This window comes from Dendronephthya gigantea, unplaced genomic scaffold (assembly GCF_004324835.1).
Source record: "Dendronephthya gigantea isolate DGI-Jeju-01 unplaced genomic scaffold, DenGig_1.0 000023F, whole genome shotgun sequence".
NCBI lineage: Eukaryota > Metazoa > Cnidaria > Anthozoa > Malacalcyonacea > Nephtheidae > Dendronephthya > Dendronephthya gigantea.
The window spans coordinates 911,379-929,629 of NW_021163033.1; the positions used below are offsets into that span (position 1 = coordinate 911,379).

The 18,251-nt window shown below is 37.8% G+C and overlaps 4 protein-coding genes across 4 annotated transcripts in view; 2 read left to right on the forward strand and 2 right to left on the reverse strand.

Moving 5' to 3' along the window:
• Nucleotides 1-4,453, reverse strand: part of LOC114522453 (fibrillin-2-like) — a 28,222-nt gene extending 23,769 nt beyond the window's left edge. The window contains exons 1-4 of the mRNA XM_028543137.1: nt 3,955-4,453; nt 2,629-2,708; nt 794-889; nt 53-142 (exon numbers count right to left, since the gene is read on the reverse strand). Coding sequence (XP_028398938.1) covers nt 53-142; nt 794-889; nt 2,629-2,708; nt 3,955-4,070 — 382 coding nt within the window. The 5' untranslated portion in view covers nt 4,071-4,453. The remainder of the gene's footprint in view (nt 1-52; nt 143-793; nt 890-2,628; nt 2,709-3,954) is intronic.
• A 3,260-nt stretch (nt 4,454-7,713) lies between these two features.
• Nucleotides 7,714-10,537, forward strand: LOC114522657 (DDB1- and CUL4-associated factor 12-like). The gene is made up of 8 exons (XM_028543392.1): nt 7,714-8,409; nt 8,761-8,964; nt 9,046-9,103; nt 9,302-9,459; nt 9,553-9,615; nt 9,723-9,885; nt 9,962-10,107; nt 10,213-10,537. The coding sequence occupies exons 1-8, from the start codon at nt 8,137-8,139 to the stop codon at nt 10,366-10,368; spliced, it is 1,221 nt and encodes a 406-aa protein (XP_028399193.1). The 5' UTR covers nt 7,714-8,136; the 3' UTR covers nt 10,369-10,537.
• Nucleotides 10,538-10,573: 36 nt separating this feature from the next.
• On the reverse strand, nt 10,574-12,013 carry LOC114522725 (40S ribosomal protein S17-like). The gene is made up of 5 exons (XM_028543467.1): nt 11,995-12,013; nt 11,593-11,785; nt 11,361-11,466; nt 11,113-11,178; nt 10,574-10,763 (listed from the first exon to the last, which is right to left on the reverse strand). Exons 1-5 carry the CDS (start codon nt 12,011-12,013, stop codon nt 10,674-10,676), a joined length of 474 nt encoding a protein of 157 aa, XP_028399268.1. The 3' UTR covers nt 10,574-10,673.
• Nucleotides 12,014-13,511: 1,498 nt separating this feature from the next.
• On the forward strand, nt 13,512-17,645 carry LOC114522566. The gene is made up of 3 exons (XM_028543285.1): nt 13,512-14,117; nt 15,271-15,476; nt 15,894-17,645. The coding sequence occupies exons 1-3, from the start codon at nt 13,575-13,577 to the stop codon at nt 16,681-16,683; spliced, it is 1,539 nt and encodes a 512-aa protein (XP_028399086.1). The 5' UTR covers nt 13,512-13,574; the 3' UTR covers nt 16,684-17,645.
• Nucleotides 17,646-18,251: the final 606 nt, after the last annotated feature.

Here is an 18,251-nt window from a genome sequence, read left to right on the forward strand (position 1 = left end):
TTGCAAACGGATCAGTGACAACTCAAAACAGATGCTGTTAGCTTGTACATACGATTTTCACAAAATCGTCCTTCGTATCCCAGTGCACACTCGCATTTATCGTCTCGGCACGTCCCTCCATTGAAACATCGCACTTTGCAATCTGTCGGGACAAATACGAACATCATGGATTAAAACATTGCGTCACGTCGTATCCAGTTCACTTCTGACGTATGGAATGTAGTCTGATTAACAAGGCAGTACTGCATCGGTTTTAGATGCTCTGCCGCTCATATACATTACAAGTCAACAGATCAAAAAAACATCCATCAGAAGTTAACTGGAACTTTACGCAACCTAATTGACTGAGCTATCCAATGTCTATCGTCTTATAATGATGCATCAATTTAACTCTTCAAAATGTCAGTGGCCGGTTCTTCGAAAAATGTTAGCTTAAACGGAGGTAAGTAAGTTCAAACTGGATAACAATATTATCTATTTATTGCACAATTGAGCTGAAATATTTCGATGTAAATAGTTTAATTTTCAATGGAAGTAGATATTTAATGCATAAGATTAAATACGTAAGTCGTTCACAAAATGTACGAGGAAGTTTTTCAACTTTGGCTTATCAACGGTTTAATTATAAGCTAAACGCCTTTTGAACAACCGGCCCCAGAACAATAAATGCCTGGGTTTCTTCAATCAAAAAGGGTAGTAATCCGACTTTAATCTTATCAGTCAATAAGATGAAACTATGCCTTCAGGAAGAAAAAAAAATGTTATGATTTCGGTTCAACTAAAATGTTTGTACCTGACTGGGCACAGGTGGGATTAACTCGTCCGTCCGCGCACTGACACAAATTGGGGCTGATGCAAATGCCAGTTCCACAGTTGTAATTACAAATAGCTGGAGAGAAACAGGAAATAATTGAATGAGCATATCATAAATCAAAAACAAGTTATAACAATTCACACTTGCTTCGCGGTGACGATGTCGCTCGTTACAATAGGCGCGATTGTCGAGACACTGATCTCAAATGGCCTACCGGATAGTTAGTCGTGCAAATACTTTGCATAAATTGCGTTAGGTCAAAGATCGATCGGTCCTTTGCGGGTTGTTTTCCATATTTTTTAGCGTTGCTGCTGACATATTTTTTTTCAATTTCATTTTGCAAGTAATCGCTTTACGTTCAAACTAATATAATAAATTCTATTTGTTAAAAGATTTATTGAGTTTGCGGTTTTCAGTAAATAGTTGAAATAACAGAATGCTGTAATGATCACTGACAGCAGCGTATGAGAGCGCGTAAAAGCGTATTGGTTTTAATGCATTTCCAAAAATAAAATGTTTAAACTGAGCAATTTTACGACCTCCTTAAAAGCTAGTGTCAAGTAACTTTGGGTACTAGAGCGAGGTCCCAGGTAGGTCGAGGTCGAACACACTGGAAGAGAGGAACCCCTGCCTGATATTCCTTTAACGATGCAGTCAACCGCATTGAAATCTCAGCTTTCGCAAAAAAGAATGGTGTGTTCACGAAAAGCAACAGATTTTCTTGATACAGATCCTATTACAGTCAACTGGTGTAAGACAGGAGGTTTTCACGCGAGCATGCACTGGCGCACATCTTGGCATAAAATTCGTTCTAGAGTAATTCCTATCAATTGATCAATTAGCGTGCCCTTAATAATACGACCTTCATTAGTTTAATTCATTACAGGGTATTTATTACCGTTTCAAACAAGCGAAATATTTAAATTTAAAAGAGGATAATGGCTACTTGTTAGCGTTACAAAATAATGGTTATCATCCATCTGATAATGTCATTATCTCTGTGAGAAAGCAACTTGCGGTTCGATCGGGCCCAAAAACATCACAGGTTCCCGTTAACACAGAATAATACTGAGCCGATAAATGGACATACACCTTAAATTATTTCACGAATCGAGCTTTCGAGGCAAAAACCTGTCGGCTTTGGATGAAAAAATAATAAGGCGCATTTGATTGCCGAATAAATACTGAAATACATTTAAAGTTTTTAGTTTCGTAAAAAATACGTCATAATGTCTGAAACTCTGAGAGAAAGCTTCGAGATGTTGAAATTGATAAAGCGCAGTGATTGGGTTCATGAAATTCCATCTGTCCGCAAAAGCAGCAGGATAGTGAAGTTTGCGAAACCCGTGAAGAAAATATTGATGTATTGTCTTTCAACTCCAGAATAGCATTAACTTAATGAGGTATTATGTAGTTTATGGTAAGAAGATCCCTCTGATCTCCTTGGCGACGACTGAGGATAGCTGTAGTGTGAAATCAAATCTTATTTTACACCATAGCTCTGCGGGTTTTTTTAGGTATAAATGCGTGACGTTTTAGGTTAAGAGCTTTACAGGACAAGATCGAGTCGGTCCGATGACAGAGTGGATTATCGTGTAAAATATATATTTTAGTATCAAAACTGCGCAGAATGCGGCCTTTCAATCGATCTAAGGGTGCTGGTATTCTCCTCAGTATATTGCCGTAGAATCGCACGTCTTTCGCAAACAAAATGTGAAGAGAAGAAAACGAAACGGACAAATATTGCGAGGTTTTTTTGTAGGGGGGATTGATTACAATGCATATTATGGTGTAACACAACTCGTCTGACTTACGTTGAATGCACAATCCTTGACCACCTGCAGGCTGCCAACCCGGACAACACTGTATGTTTTGTCCACCGCACACGTTTGGCCTGAAAAGAGACGCAAAATCCGGATATCCGCAGATAGTAGTAGAAGTAGTAAAACGTTATTTGAGTCACACGCCAGCCTCGTCAACTTTATGCTGATTTCCACGAGGAGCGTGTGAATTACATTAAAAAACAACAACAAAAACGTATACACAATTAACTAAATACCACATAGTACATACATAGTACATACTACATACATCACGCTACAATACACCACGTGAGCAAACACATGTGTCAATAAAATAATTGAAAATAAAAAACTTAGATATATGCGTGAAGGAGTTTTATCTGTGAGCACGAATTCGTTCTTTGAATATTTATCAATGTATCCGAATTACGCATATCTATAGGCAGAGAATTCCAAATTTTAGCGCCATCGTATGAAAAACCTTTCTTAGTCTTTCTTAGTCGTTTTTCAGTCTTTGGCTGAAACAGCCCCTGGGGTCGTCGTATTTCGTAATATTTCTTCGACCAGTCGTTGCAAGGAAGTGCCGTTTGTTTACCTAAGGAATTGGGGATTCTGTACCATACCCAGCACCGCTCCCTTGTTCGCTGCTCGAGGTGATAATTTTCCCGCGAAACAAGGAATGCAAATCGTTTTTGTAGACGGAAGATGGATAAGAATTAAGAAAAAATCTTCCATCCAGAGGTCAAAAGTAAAGAACCTCAGCGCCGTTTTTTTTAATCAGCCCTAAATCTTTTTAATCCCGATAACCATTTTCTCCTGCACGTAAACTGTTGTAAGGATTTAAAACGAACTCTTTCCTTAAATTCTGGCTATTTTTTTGCAGACACCACTCCTGCTGTGGGGATAATGTTTTGAGCGGCGCGCCACGCACCCGCGCCAAAATCGAAATGAAACATCCAGGGAAGGCCCGATCGCTTGTATCGTCCTAATACGCTTAGGAACATCGCGATGGAGTATGCGCAGCGAAGGGGAAGAACTGAGGAGAACGCACGAAAAAAGTTAGGAGGGACTCATAATACAATCAGAAGGTAAGCTCCAAAGACCGGATTTCATCGCGATCTTGTTAAATAACAGTCGGCTATCTTATATTGGCCCCCGCTGTGAGCAATGAGCATATGGAAATCGTAATCGGTGGGTCTCAATGTAAATGTTGTCTAGGCGAAATAGCGCCCCCACGATGAATTACAGTAGCTCTTTATTCAACGCAAATGAAAAAAGTATTCGCGACTTGCTGGCTGACATAGTTAAAGCGTATACAGTAAGTTGTAAGTGACTTACCCAGACCGTCGTATTCTACGGGATTGTTTGTTTACCGCACTGCGTATCGGAGAAACAGTCCATGTCAGGAATATAAATAGAAACCACGAAACCTTGGTTAACTTTGCGCAAATCATATTCACAAAACGCGCGCTATTGATGCGTCGAATTCCGGGTGGAAATTGCGATGAATATTTTCCTCCTTGACGGAAAATATGCTAATTGGTAACCACAAAGTCTCTCTTGGGACGGTTACAATTTGACACACAAGCGTACGTGGGACAAATGATCTTTCTTTCGGTCGTTGTTTAACGATGTCACACCAGTTAGTTTATAAACTCGCGCGGATTATGCGAATGAGAATTTTGAAGTTGCGTCAAGATCCGTGCCGTGCGTCCTCGCGATGCGCGTCAGTCGAATACAAGCACTAGTCGCTTGAGTGTTGGTTCTCGACGCAACTCAACTCGACTAGCTAATAATCCGACGATCGGGCCAGGCATTGTTCGGTGTGAAATACGACACTTGTGCGAGGAAATTAATGACTCAACAAGACATCTGGTTTAACAAAATGCGTGACAGCGCAATGCGGGAATCGACAGTTGCAGCTAAATCTCTATCACACAATCGTCAGCGAGAAGTGAATACAGAAACGCCACCTAATTGAGTGATCGCTTGACGAATATTGATTTGTGTGTTTGCAACTAAACAGACTTTGTGTAACCGAGCATATTTGACCTCGAGCAAGACCTATCAACGGATTAGTGTTTGCGTTGAAGAGATATGGCGAGATTTCTGTATCGGAAATACGCTGAAGTGTTCAACTGTTGCCTGATATGTAAGGATATGTAAACACAGTCAAACAAATGAGCTGACTAATGTGTCATAAAAACAAGATATTTGGGGCTTGAAGTCTTGAACAAGTTCAATCCAAAGGGAGATTAAAGGGAAAACGGAAAATACATCGCGATTAACTGCAAGATATTTTTTTCTAACATGTTATAATAAACTTTTGACCTGTTAATATTTCACAAGGGTTTTGTTTATGTATTGTACAGGTCTGTACCTATCTCGCAGATAAATTTCGTATTTTTTTTAGATCGTCAATACGAAAAACTACCTCATTTAAAAACTAATATAAAAACTACCTTCTATATCTAAGATACGAAAAATCTTATTATCGCAAATCACCCATTCCCCGTTTAGGAGAAATAACGTGAAATTTATCACACCGGATGGAAGCCATATTACGCAGATGAATTGCCGAGGTACAGAGAACATGATTGCCCTATGGCTCCCCCCCGGAAAATCTGAATATATGAATGCTAGTGAAATTTCATATTCAAATTTTAAATAATCTCGCTGCACCTAATTTAAAAGACAATAATTTAAAAATGTTTCTTAAGATCAGTGATTGTTCTATTTCATATTGATTTGCGAAATGGTGATACAGACTTAGCCAAAACCAAATACTGAATTTATGAAAAGGAGCTTTTCATACGATGGCGTATCTCTTTGGAGTAACCAGAGTAACATATTTGGGATGCAAAAATGGCAATCTCTGTCGGTTCCTTTAGTAGGCTCGTTCAACTTTAGGCTCGCAAAATTTCGTTTTAAAAAATATATATAGATAAAGATATATTTGTAAATAGTTGTAAATTGTAAAAATTGTAAATATATATTACGATGACCTCATTCTTCCAGAGGGATTATTTTCATAGTTAATCTTGTAAGTGCACTTATTTTTTCCATAGAAATCACTCATTCCTTCACCAGATGGTGCTATTAAAGATTCAACGTTGACTATAAACCGGCTGATCGTGACAGACCGTTTCCTATCAACCTGCATCACCTGCATGTCTTCAACTAACATTTAGGGTCGTTATTTCGTCATGACCAAGAACGAGGTATGGCCAAGCAAGTTTACAATGACCTGAAAAGGATTGGATTAGACTCTCACAGAGTTTTAACTCCAATTATGGTTATTTATTATAGACTAAATTAGAAATCGTCTAGAAGTGTAATTTTTTCTATTTAAGGCAGTTGTTATTCGTGTTTCGGCGAATCATAACTTTCCTATCTTGATTCGGGCGGGAGGAGCTCGGGCAGTCGAAAGTGCGGGCATGCAGGCAAGAAACACTTGGATCGTGTTGTTCAAAGCCATTTGTTCACAACTGTCAAAAGAAGAAATTCGAAGCAAGTCGAAGCAAAAACTGCAGTGTTCCGAGGATTAACGGCGTCAGCAGATTGAAACTTTTTTAGACACCACAGCTTTCAACGGAGAGAAAGCCCCGGCTGCGAGGTTTCACCTCCCCCCCCACAGCAAGCAAATCAAATTACGCACCAGTGGAATTCGACATAAAAAAACGGAATGTCGCAAAGCATTAACATGCTTTTACTATGTTTAGTATGACGGTCTTAGGATGGTTGATAAGTCATCAGGCTTTGTGGAAATACTTCAATAAGACGTGTTTGATGGTGCCAATTGATCCACAACGCAAAGACGTAAATATGAGAAATAATTGAAATTGTTTTGAAGTCATTTAAGAGTTATTTTTCACATCACGCGATGGTACGTAATTGCGCACGCCAATTTGAGAAAACACGACAGAAAAAAAACCGAATTAATTTTTACCATTTTACTGGGTATGGTAGAGCGCTATTGCGTTCGCTCATTTTGCAATATGGCGTCCATAATTAAGAACTTGCCAATTGTCCCACTCTCTCGTCTAGGGGACGGAAAAAGGTTGTGGGGCTTGTAGAGGTCGACGAATGTTCTGGTAGACCATTGTATGACGTAGGTACACGAGAGCAATTCAAACATGTTTATAGTACACACTGACAGATGCGAATTAAAAAGTAATAATAACAAGCCAATGTTGTTGAAGATGAAATATAAATCCTATGAAACAATTTAAAATCACATGTTGGTCGACTATCGTCGTCTTACTGTGTGCTTTTGATTGGGTGTGTTTAAGTAGGCAGAGTGGGTGGTAGAAAGGGAACTCTCTTTGTCTCGTTTGGAAAATAACAATAACCGTTTTGGGTACGAAGTCTAGCCGATCTATTTTAGAAAAAATGCCCAGGTAAAGAGAAATTTAGCTCTCTATAAAACGGCAGAAGGCAAAAGTACGGGTTTTGAGAACAACAGCGAATAAAACCGCAAAAAATAATTTAAATCAACCTCACTTAAGGTCCTTCAAGTGTCTAAATGTTAGCCAATTAGGCTCGCTTATCTTAGTGAGGCTTCACTTCGATCTACGTAAATGCAGATTAAAATAGTTATGTGTGAAAAGAAGACACAAGGAGTTTTATCCGACCAGTTTCAGCTGGTTTGGCCTGAGAACGGCTGACCAGTTGTGATAATGGTCATCATTTTTTAAATTTTTTTTTTAAAAAATGAAGCGCAACTTTCAAAGTCAAGGAATTTGGTCGTTTATGACAATTGCTGATGTCATTGATCCATAGTGACGTCGAAAACTTCGTCTATTTAACCACCCACACAGCAACTGAATTGTTTCCTAAAGGGGGAACATCACAAAATGAAAACAGAATCTCGGAAAAATGTCAAGAACTTTCAGCAGTAGTTTTATCTGAAATTTTAAAAAATTGAAATAGTGTTTATATAAAGTTTTAACTCGAATGTTCTGATTCTCCAAAATATTCTTACCACGATGGATCATTTTCCGATAATTAAGGCCGTGACGTCACGACGCCTTCGTTTCTTCCGGGAAATCGCAAGCTCTGATTGGCTCATTCAAAAGTTGAGCGTGCGAAAGCGAGCGTATTCGAGCGGATCAATAAACAAAACATTCAAAACTACGCATAATTTTGCGTTTGTTTTCTTTGTATCGTCTCGTATTTAAAGCTAACTTGTTGCAATCGTCGCTTGAAAGACAAAAAGCCGGTTAAATATCGGGCTGGGGTGTTAAAAAGAACAACAACAATATCTGTTATGACGTTTCGGCAGGTTATATATGGCGAAGCTGGCATCTAAACAGGACCTTGTTAAAAGCTGATTTTTAAACCAACAATAAATCGAGGAGGATTTCTTGTTTAACGATGCATAGCGATCTGTAAAAAGTACTCGAAGAGACATATCGTGTCATCATGGTCTGAGTTTCTGCCATGCACGAAAACGTTTGAAACTCACACTAATAATTCGGGATCCAAAATATTTGGCCATATTTTTTTGTAAACATTGAGATGAACTGCACGTGCGGTGATGACTGTACGTGTATGCTCTGGATGAGCGAAAAGGACAGAAATAAGGCTTATAAAAACTCTGTGTTTCGTTTGATTCAAGAAAGAAAGCGATCGGGGGGCGTTTACCCAAACAAAGTACTAAAATCGTACGTTACAAGAAGGTTACCTCACGTCTTTCGGGCTAAGGATTTTACAATGGGAACTATCGATAAGATATTCGCCTCTCATTGGCTTGATGACAGAAATGTTGTGTATGGAACTAAATGCAATAAAGTAGGTTGGAAATACCAGATAAAGTCTCATAAGATGGTGAAATGTGATAATAGAATGTGGCAATTATCCTACATTGATAATGTCGTTGCTTAATTAATTTACATTAATTTACAATTAAAGCAGTTTTGCCTTTATCTCCTAAAGATATTATTGGATGTAGAATTTCCATTTCACTTTGTAAGAACCATTTCACTTGGTAAATTCTAAACCACTTGCACCTTATTTTAAGCTTAGAGTGAAGCTGTACAAAAATTACAATAGGTCACATGAAATACAGGAATACAGCTGTACAAACAAATTGCAATAGGTCATACTCAAATCATTGAAGCAACTCATATCATTTACCTTAAGCTTTGTATTTTGGACACTTGCTCTGGCAAATCATCCACAATACCAATGATCAAAGGAGAAACAGCAATGGAACTGGAAAACAACTGTGGTATACACAGTCTTGAGATCAATCCATCAAGAACTTTGCTTGCCACTGGTGGAGATAGCCCTAATGATCTTGCTATCTATAAATTACCAGAGTTTCACCCGTTGTGTCTGGGAGTGGTAAGTGCTGTGGCAATGCTGTGGATGAGGTGATTTTTGTACAGGCTAAACATTTGGGTCTTGAACAAATGTTCTTTTTAGGAGCACAAAGACTGGATTTTCAGCATTGTGTGGTTAAATGATTACTTAGTTGCAACAGGTAAACTGCTTGTTCACAATAAAAAAATTCTCACAGGTAGTACAGAGTTGAAACGTGGGAAAACAGCAAGTGGTAGTTCAATTTTATATGCCAAGATATTTACAAAATATGAAGCAAATGTCATCTTGCACTAAAACTGACTTTTTACTGCTAATCAGTTATGTTTTCAATCATAAACTTCAAGCTTTTTATTTGCAGGCTCTCGTGATGGATGTCTGGCTGTTTGGGACATAAGAAGCGAATCAAATACAGAGGATTTCTCAGATTCATTGCTGATAAAATCTCCAGTAAGGTCCCTGACAAGTATTCATTCAGATGAACGATTTAGAGCTATTCAGTACAACCCTGTTTCAAATGTAAGTTGTGCTTCCCAACATTAAAAGTATGCTTTAGTTCCACTCACCTGGTATTATTAGAGTGGTATTGATTGCTATGTATTCTTTAAACAGGAATTAGCAAGTTTATCCACAAAAGCCATCCTTCATATTTGGGATGCAAATAGACTGACAACAGTGAGTGAAATACTTCATATGGTACCCAAACATTGATCTGAAAACAACAAGTTCCTTTTGCTTTCTTTAATGTAAATGTTTCAACACTTTTTATTTCTTTTGAAAAGATTTCCTCAGTGGATTTACCTTACCAGCAAGAAAACGTCTGTCTGTCGCTGGAACCTGGTAATTCACTGTATGCAGTTGGTTCTCAATCACACGTCACCATGCTAGATGGGCGATGCCCATCATCATTTCTCTATTCAGTGGAATCAATTGAAAAGGATGCAGGTATTGGCCTATTTTTAACATTTTTTACCATTCAACCTTTCCTGAATACAATTCCTCTTCATCATTCTTATTTCAGGCATCCGTTCTCTCTCGTTTCACCACGAGGTGGTGACAATTGGTTCAGGCTTTGGTACCTGTTCATTTCTGGATTTAAGAACTTGCAGATACATCCTGAAGCCAGATGGAAAAATTTGCCAACTGAAAGCTGGAGAAGGATGGTTGGTGAGTCAAAAAAACTGCAACAATCACTGCATAGAGTATACAAAAAATCTTGTTTGTCTTCAAAGACTAGGATTCTGTTGTTAATATCTTTTTCATCATTTCCAGCGCCGTGATGAGTTTTTCTATACGTTGTTTGGTGAAATGTATTTCCCAACTGCAATATACACACATTGTTATGATCCATCAGGCAGCAAGCTCTTCACAGGTGGCGGGCCATTGGCTGTAGGACTGTACGGAAACTACGCTGCTCTTTGGCAGTAACAGATTTGATTGTAGGTTAATGGTTTTGAAATAATGAAGTGACATAATGCAGGCAGCATGAAATGATACAATTTCAGGATTACATGCATGTAGGAAGAGTTGTGAATGAGAAATTTGGGTGTAAATAATTGGATGATTTAGGAGGTTATTTAATTAAATTAATTAAACAACATAAATCTTCGTATGTTGGTCTCAACTTCAATAGTGGTTTTTAAAAATGGTTTTTAACTTTGAAAACTACCATAAGACAAAAAGATACTATTGAGAAGATTTTATTACAATAGTGAATTGATACATGAAGACTTTTATCGTTGTCCCCCAAAGCCACCTGGACGGAAACTCGTGGTCGCTGTGATTGGCTGCGTCACTTGAAGATTTGCAATGTTTCCAAAGTCCTAAGGTTGGAATGGTTGGGAAAATAATGAATACAGAATACCACATTTACTCATAATTAACTTTTAAGTGCACTATGCGTAACAGTAGTTGATTATGAAGCAACTTTGAGTTGTGATAATCGTTCCGTTTAGAAGCAATTTTGTTTGTAGGAAAACCTTGTCGATTCTTTTTGCTTCTTTGTTAAATTAAATCGCTCCTGAACATGGCCTCACAACTCAAATTGATCTTGATAATCAACTACTGTCACGCATCATGCAGGGGAAAGCTCTATTCTTAACATAATTGGTCAGTGAAACTGAAAGAGTACTGCCAGTAATAGCTTTTTTATTGGTTTTTATGAAAACTTACCAAGACTTTCAACATCTCCTTGGTTTCTGGATCAACCTCAATAATATCTTGTTCAATTGCCGATACCTAAGAAAGATCAATCAACATAAATGCCAACATTTTTATGAAAACAAATGAATAGGACTAGCTTATATGGTCACAATGTGGTCATGTCAAATGCAATTTAAACAATGCCAAGGCCTAACAAAATTGAATTATCAAGGCATTGGCATTCTATGTCTGTAAATACAAATCATCCTTCTACGTACCTCAGGAACATAGTTATCCCTTCGTTCCCTCTCCTCCTCTTGAAGTTTGATTGAGATACCTCGCACAGGTCCCCCCTGAATTCTTTTCATCAAATGTGTTACAAACCTTTGGTAATAACATAACAAATACATATTTCAATATGGTCGTTCATTTTTTTCCAATTACCAAAGATAACAGTGCAATCAAATTGTGCGAATGAAATAAACGGTTGTGTAGAGATATATTCCTTACCCTGCAATCTGATTTCTCAGCCTTTTGCTTGGAATTATGGCAATTTCCTCACATACTCGTTTATTTGTGTGGAAATCCAACGTAAGTCGGGTATAATACTTCTCAATAATAACACGTGCGGCCTTTTTTACCGTCTTTGTCCTCACACGACCCTGTAAGGTGAGTAAAATAACATTATTCTTGGCTATGGTAACTTAAGTGAAAGACTCAGTACAAGACCGTTCTTGTTTAATATTTCCTGATTTGTGATGTGGCTGCTACTGCACGAAAGCGTCATTGACCTTATATTACTGTCGCACAACCCCTCTCAAACGTTTAAAAGTAGGAAGTATTGATAAGTAAGGTAGGAGAGTACGAGATATATGATGTAGCTTGTTATAATTTATGCTAACTTTGACCAACGATTATGAGCGATCGTCATGATACGGGACAAAAAGAACCCAATAGAATACTAGGACCACATATAAAAAAAACCAAAAAGGCTTTATATCAAGTACTTTAACCTATTTAATAACCAGGATGCAAAGGATTTCATTCATATTTCTGACCACTATTTTATTACCAGAAACCACCGCGCTCTTCACTAGAAATTGAGCCAGCAATATGCACCAAAATATTGGTTAGGCAATACTTAGTGAAAAGAATATTATGGATAAAGAGGCGTAGTTAAATGTTAACAGCCCTGCTATTGATGACCTTTCTTTGTTACCTTGACGTATGCCGCACATTTTTTAAATATCATCAGAATGCACCCGAAAGCGGTCGGATAAATTGCATTAAAAAACTGGGAGATCAGCTTTTTAAAATTTACACATTTTTTCCTATAATATAACTGAATAAAAAATACAATATTATGATAGTCATATCTTAGAGCGTCGGTGGTCGTTCTAATAAACGAAAAATGCTCGTTTAATTAACGTGTTTACAAAACAAGTCGCGATTACGATCGTTACGACTTTCCTTCGTAAATATTTAACAAAATTAACTTCGATTTAATTTGATTGCTTGGCGATAATGGAAAAGATACGACCTAAAATATTTTGTTGAATGATGTTTTAAAAAACCACTTCAAAGGCGGACAGGCAATAGTTTTAACTCAATTTAAGCACACTTTCAAAAAACGAAATACACATTTGTACATTTATTATTAATAGTGTCCTCCCTGACTTTTACAATTTACATTCGAATATGTATAAGCTAGCATCAGTTTAAGACCATATGTCTTTTGTAGTTGAGACGACACCCCGCTGTTCAAATTAGCTATTCTTTGCCTTGGAACAGCAGAAAACATCTTTCCAATCACCTCCGCAGAGGCCTATGCCTTGTTTGTACATATTAAAATAGTGGCGGGCACACGGGCAGGAGTTTAGCAGGAGTCGGGCAGGCAGGCACGGGTTGAGCAATAATTTTAAAGTCGCAAATTTTAGTGAGTGCACAAATTTTTGAATCGCGTAGAATCGCAAGTCATCGCAAAAATTCAGCGTAGCATTTTCCGGCTTTCGATTCTGTTGTCAGATTGAAGCTACGAAATCTAGCTAGAAGATTTTTTGGTTTAATATCGGCCACCACATGATTTTTATCGTCCTTTCTCGTTTCCTCTGCATATGACATTACTTACATCACCTTACATCAATAATTGCACCAAATTTGCACCACCAGATCGTATTAGTTTCTTGTAGCAGATATATTTATTGGGAATTCGAGCATTCGTATAAAATATTTCGCAGTGATTATACTAGATTTTCTGCCCTATTTATAGCTGTTAGCGGATGTCAATAGCATTTCAAAACCACATTTCACTTTGTGGATGATTAATAATTAAGCGAAATCAAATCTCGCGAGCATGCGCAGATCGTTTTCCAAGGTGTGGCCAAATTTTTCACTTATAGTCGTCGGATTCATTCGTGGCTTGTTCCTCTTGTGTCAAGACTCGGGAGCTTTTCACAAGAGCTTTTCGGAGAAAATTCACAAAGCGATTCGCCATGACGTCGACTTTGCTGGTCGCAATGTTTTGCGTCCTCGTGTTTCAAAGAGAATCATTAGCAGAAGAGAATTTTGGGTATTTGCAGAACGCTCATCTCAGTGCTAGTGGATATAGTTGTACGAAAGAACCGCTTCCAGGAGAATGCAGTTTTAATCATTCTGTTGCAAACACTGGTTCAACGCGAGTTGGATCAATCCTAAAAACCATGTTTGATATCCTGAATACCACAATTAAAGGACATTCGGCCAATTTTTGCATCGCCTCTATCAAAAAATTTTTTTGCAAAAGGAGCTTTCAGTTAAATTGCACCGATGAATTCATTTATCAAGATATACAAGGCATCAAAACGTCGTGTAATACAGCCGAAAAGGATTGCGAAGCAATAAGTGATGTCCAAGCGCAGATTTTTATTAGATCAATGATCAATTGCTCTGAATCGATTTTTCCTGTGCCTGCCTTTAAACGACCACGATTGACTTGCGAGCGTTTTCCAGAAGTAATACCTCAGGATCCATTACCGTGTGCAAAGCGAAACTACAAGGTGAGATTTCGAATCTAATCCACTACAGTACCGTTTCCTGCGGCCAGTTCCTATAGTGAATATATAAGCAGCGTGAATAATTATATATCGGAATGTGTGATTTTGGCTCTATTATCGGCTCTATATGATTTGGAGCTTTATTGTTCCATTATTGTCATTTTCCGACAAAACGTTGAAGTTAATGGGGATAATGCAATATCTTGGCCTCTGAGTTCGCTCCCATGCATCGTTTTCGAGCGCTTTCATTTGTTATTATTATTATTATTTAATATTTGGGCCTTATCGTACTATTACTGTTAATTTACGACAAAAAGTTGAAGCTAATTCAATATCTTGGCCTCCGAGCTCGCATGCATCGTTTTCGAGCGCTTTATAATTTCATTTGTGCTCGTGGTCGGGTAAAAATGAAATGCAAATTTGCAACAGAAGTCGAAACACACTTAAATGTGTTAAAAATAAATCAACAAGGCGTTGAAACCGTAAATTACTTCCGATCACATACTCAAATGTACATCGATTTTAGTTCTTTGCATTTCCTGTCGCGTGCAGGCTGCTATACAACGAACTTCGACTTAGACAAACTATATGCATGACAAGATGCCTTTGTGGTTGGTGTAGAATTTTTGAAGCACATAAATCAATCAAGAAGAGCTCACAGGGGGTAAAACGCAAATTGGTTTTTTCATTTATCGTCAAACAAAACATTTGCAATGCAAAATCCAAGCAGCATAAAAAGTGTGAGTTTCTTTCGACCTTGCATTGCCATGCGCTATATACCTTGTTGTTTTTCCTCGATACTGTTGGATTTTACTGAATCCAAAATAACATAACGATGATGAAGATAAAATTCTTATAACTGATCGCTAATTTATTCACTGGCGAAGTATTTATTATTTCGATTTCTGGAATGGACATTTCCGCACGGAGGGAGACCTAACCACGAAGCCTGAAAAACTTCAACAGTTAACTTGATTGGTTTCTGTTCCCTCAATGATAGCGGTACTGCGGTAGTAAAAATGAAAGTGAAATTCTAACCTCGCTAATTACTCGTGCATCCCACTTAGGTTTAATTTATATATAGAAAGGTTACCAGATAAATAAATATACATTCCTTGATCCGTCCGTGCATTAATACTCTTGGTTTCTTGTATAGGTGATGGTGAGTAATTTTACTGAACGAGCAAGAACTCAGGTCGCATTTCATGAAAGGCTCGTGAGGGTCTCTGATAACATCAGTGAAAAATGTCTTAGTGATGTGCGAGAAATGATATGCAAGATGGTTGTTCCTGCTTGCGACAGAAATGAAACTGTTGCGGTCGTATTTGTCAGCCGGCAGGAATGCGAAAGAATTATAAGCTGGTATGTATCTCCAGTGGACTTCATTACAACTTAATATTCCTTGGAAAACACTCTATTTCAGCTTCAAATTTATGTCATTTCTTATGATGGTTCTTATGATTTAGAATAAACACAAAATTTCGTCTAGTCTCATTAAGAATAACAAAAGATATAACTGCAGGGTGGATTTCTATTTCAACAACTAATCTAAGCGCTGATTGGCTAAAATATGAGGGCGGGATCACTCGGTGCCAACCTTATTAGCAATTCATGCCGATTAAAGTTTGTAGCTACCAAATCTAGCGACAATCTCCACGCTGTGTCTATCTATTTTTTTCGATATTTTTTGCTCGATCTCAACGATGTCTGCCAGCAATGAATATATAGTCGGACATATTTCTTTTAGGCTTAGAATTTACTCTTTCTTTTTTACGACAGTTTAAACACGACGGCAAACGTTACGCGGTTGAAGAAAGACATTGGTGAATGGTGCAGACATTCTTCAGACGGAAACACAGCGAAGAGAATACCACTCTCCTTGGTCTATACCAAGTTTGAGGATAATACAACGAAAGATACAACAACGCCTACAAAAGAAAGCCCGACTGGGAAAACCGGTAATCAAACAGCAACGGAAAAACCGCCATATCACAACACAACTCGTTGCATGTCAAGCGAGAAACAGCCAAGAGCACAAGGGAATACAAACAAGGGAAATACAACATCTCCCTCGACTAAAACTTCAGTCTTCAATGGAACAATTGAGGAGAAAAACAATACGACAAGCGACGAAGGCGTTCCGAACCCGAACATGAACGAGACAACGCGGGAACTGGAAAGCAGCAAAATGAATAAAACAATTTCAAATGTACAAAATATCAAAGTAAACCCGACTCCCAGCTTCAAGCGTAAGAGCTCAATATGCGTATTAAACCCAAACAAGACGACTGGGGGAAATCAGGCAGCAAGCGTTGTACAAAAAGCGACTTCACGTGTTACGAATGGAACATCTCCGACGTTTCGTTTAACTAATTTGAGTGTACCCAACGCTTCATTCCATCAGCCAATCAATGCCACAGAAAGACAAGTTCTTTCAACGGTGAGCAATTCAAAAAATGTGGAAATTCAGGGCATTCATGGTAATAACTCAGCGCCACTATTAAACGCTGGAACAAAAGGACTTCCAGTATCTTTGTTTATCAGCATTTTGACAGTTTACATGTGGTAATTAGTTCATATAAGTACTGATTAGTTGGAATATCTGAGACTCCGTTTAAAAGTTTTTCAAAGAAAGACTACCTCAAATTTGGCCAGTTTTAAAAACCGGTTCGCATGATAAAACATTGTTCAAAAAAATTGTCCATTTTTGTCATTTTCCATATTTGCAAGTATGGCTAAAAATTTAAATTGCAGCCTTCTGCAGCGGAGTAATTTTGTCGAATTTCTAGGAATTTAGAGCAAGCTTCTTTGGCTGTCGAAGTTACCAGAATCCCTCCCCCAAATGTCCGCCCCCCATTAATATGGAATTCTGCAGAAGCTGCATGAATTCACCTCTAATTTACCGCTGGCCATACGCACTGAAGCAATCCATAAGGCTATTCAATTATTGTTATTATCTATTCGAGTATTATTTTAAATGTGAATACATTACAAATTAAATGCCTGGCTAAATGCAAGTATTTTAAATATTAAATCGTTAATAGGACAATTAACGAGGATAAACTCAAGAATGAATTTAAAAAATAAAATAAACTGTATTAATAGTTTAGAATCGACTGTATATATGTAGTTAGAAATTACGTAATTGGGGAAAAAAGCCTGGGACTATCAGCAAAATAGTTTTAGAATGTCGAAGTCCGATACTAAAGTTTTGGTAGCAACATTTTCCGGTTGTATAGATTCTACCCTCGACATACATGATCACATGAAACTAATATTGCGAAAGAAACCCGACAAGTTAATTTTACATGTTGCATGAGACCAATTGCCTGAAACTGAGGAGTTATTATCCTAGTCCGCCATTTTGGCCAGAGAGATCGCAAATAACAAGTAATGCGGGTAACAGACTCAGGCGGTTAACGAGTATTCCATGCAGTCTTCGGCGAAACAAAGTCCGCCTTTAAGGCGGGCAAAACGAAGGTCTGTGTTCAGATTAATGCTATTGAAGGTTGAACTATTTACATCGAAATATTTGAGATCAGTTGCAGTTTAATAAATAAATCATTTTGTTTTCTATTTTAAATTTATCCGCTGTTTAAGCTAAACCCTTTTCGAACAACCGGCCCAAGAGATATAAATCTGCTCCGCTTATCACGATTTGTTTATATTTTCATTTTGATCGAAATTTTGTTCCTAATACGCAATAAGTTGGAACGTTAAACATTAAACATGAAGCATTATTATATGGATGGGGTATTTTACTGAGAACTAAAACACTCGTAGAACTCATACGCCACTGCATCCGAGGTACAGTGCGCGTATTTTCCGTATGTCACGTTTAGAGTTGACATAACGAGTTTCGAAAATTTCCCCGCCATTTTTATTGCTGTTGTTGTGAAAACACAAATGGTCTTTGGTTCGTATATAAAACAAAATAATTAACGTTGGGAATATACAAACAAAAAACTTAAAACACATCCTTAAGGCAGCTTTCCACTTACGCGTTTTCATACGCACGTACACGCACGTAAAAGTCTAAATCCTTATATATACATGTTACTTTTGAAAAAACTAAGTAAATAAATCGAAAAAACTTAGATTTCCGCATATTTTAGCATGCGCTTGTGGACCTAGATG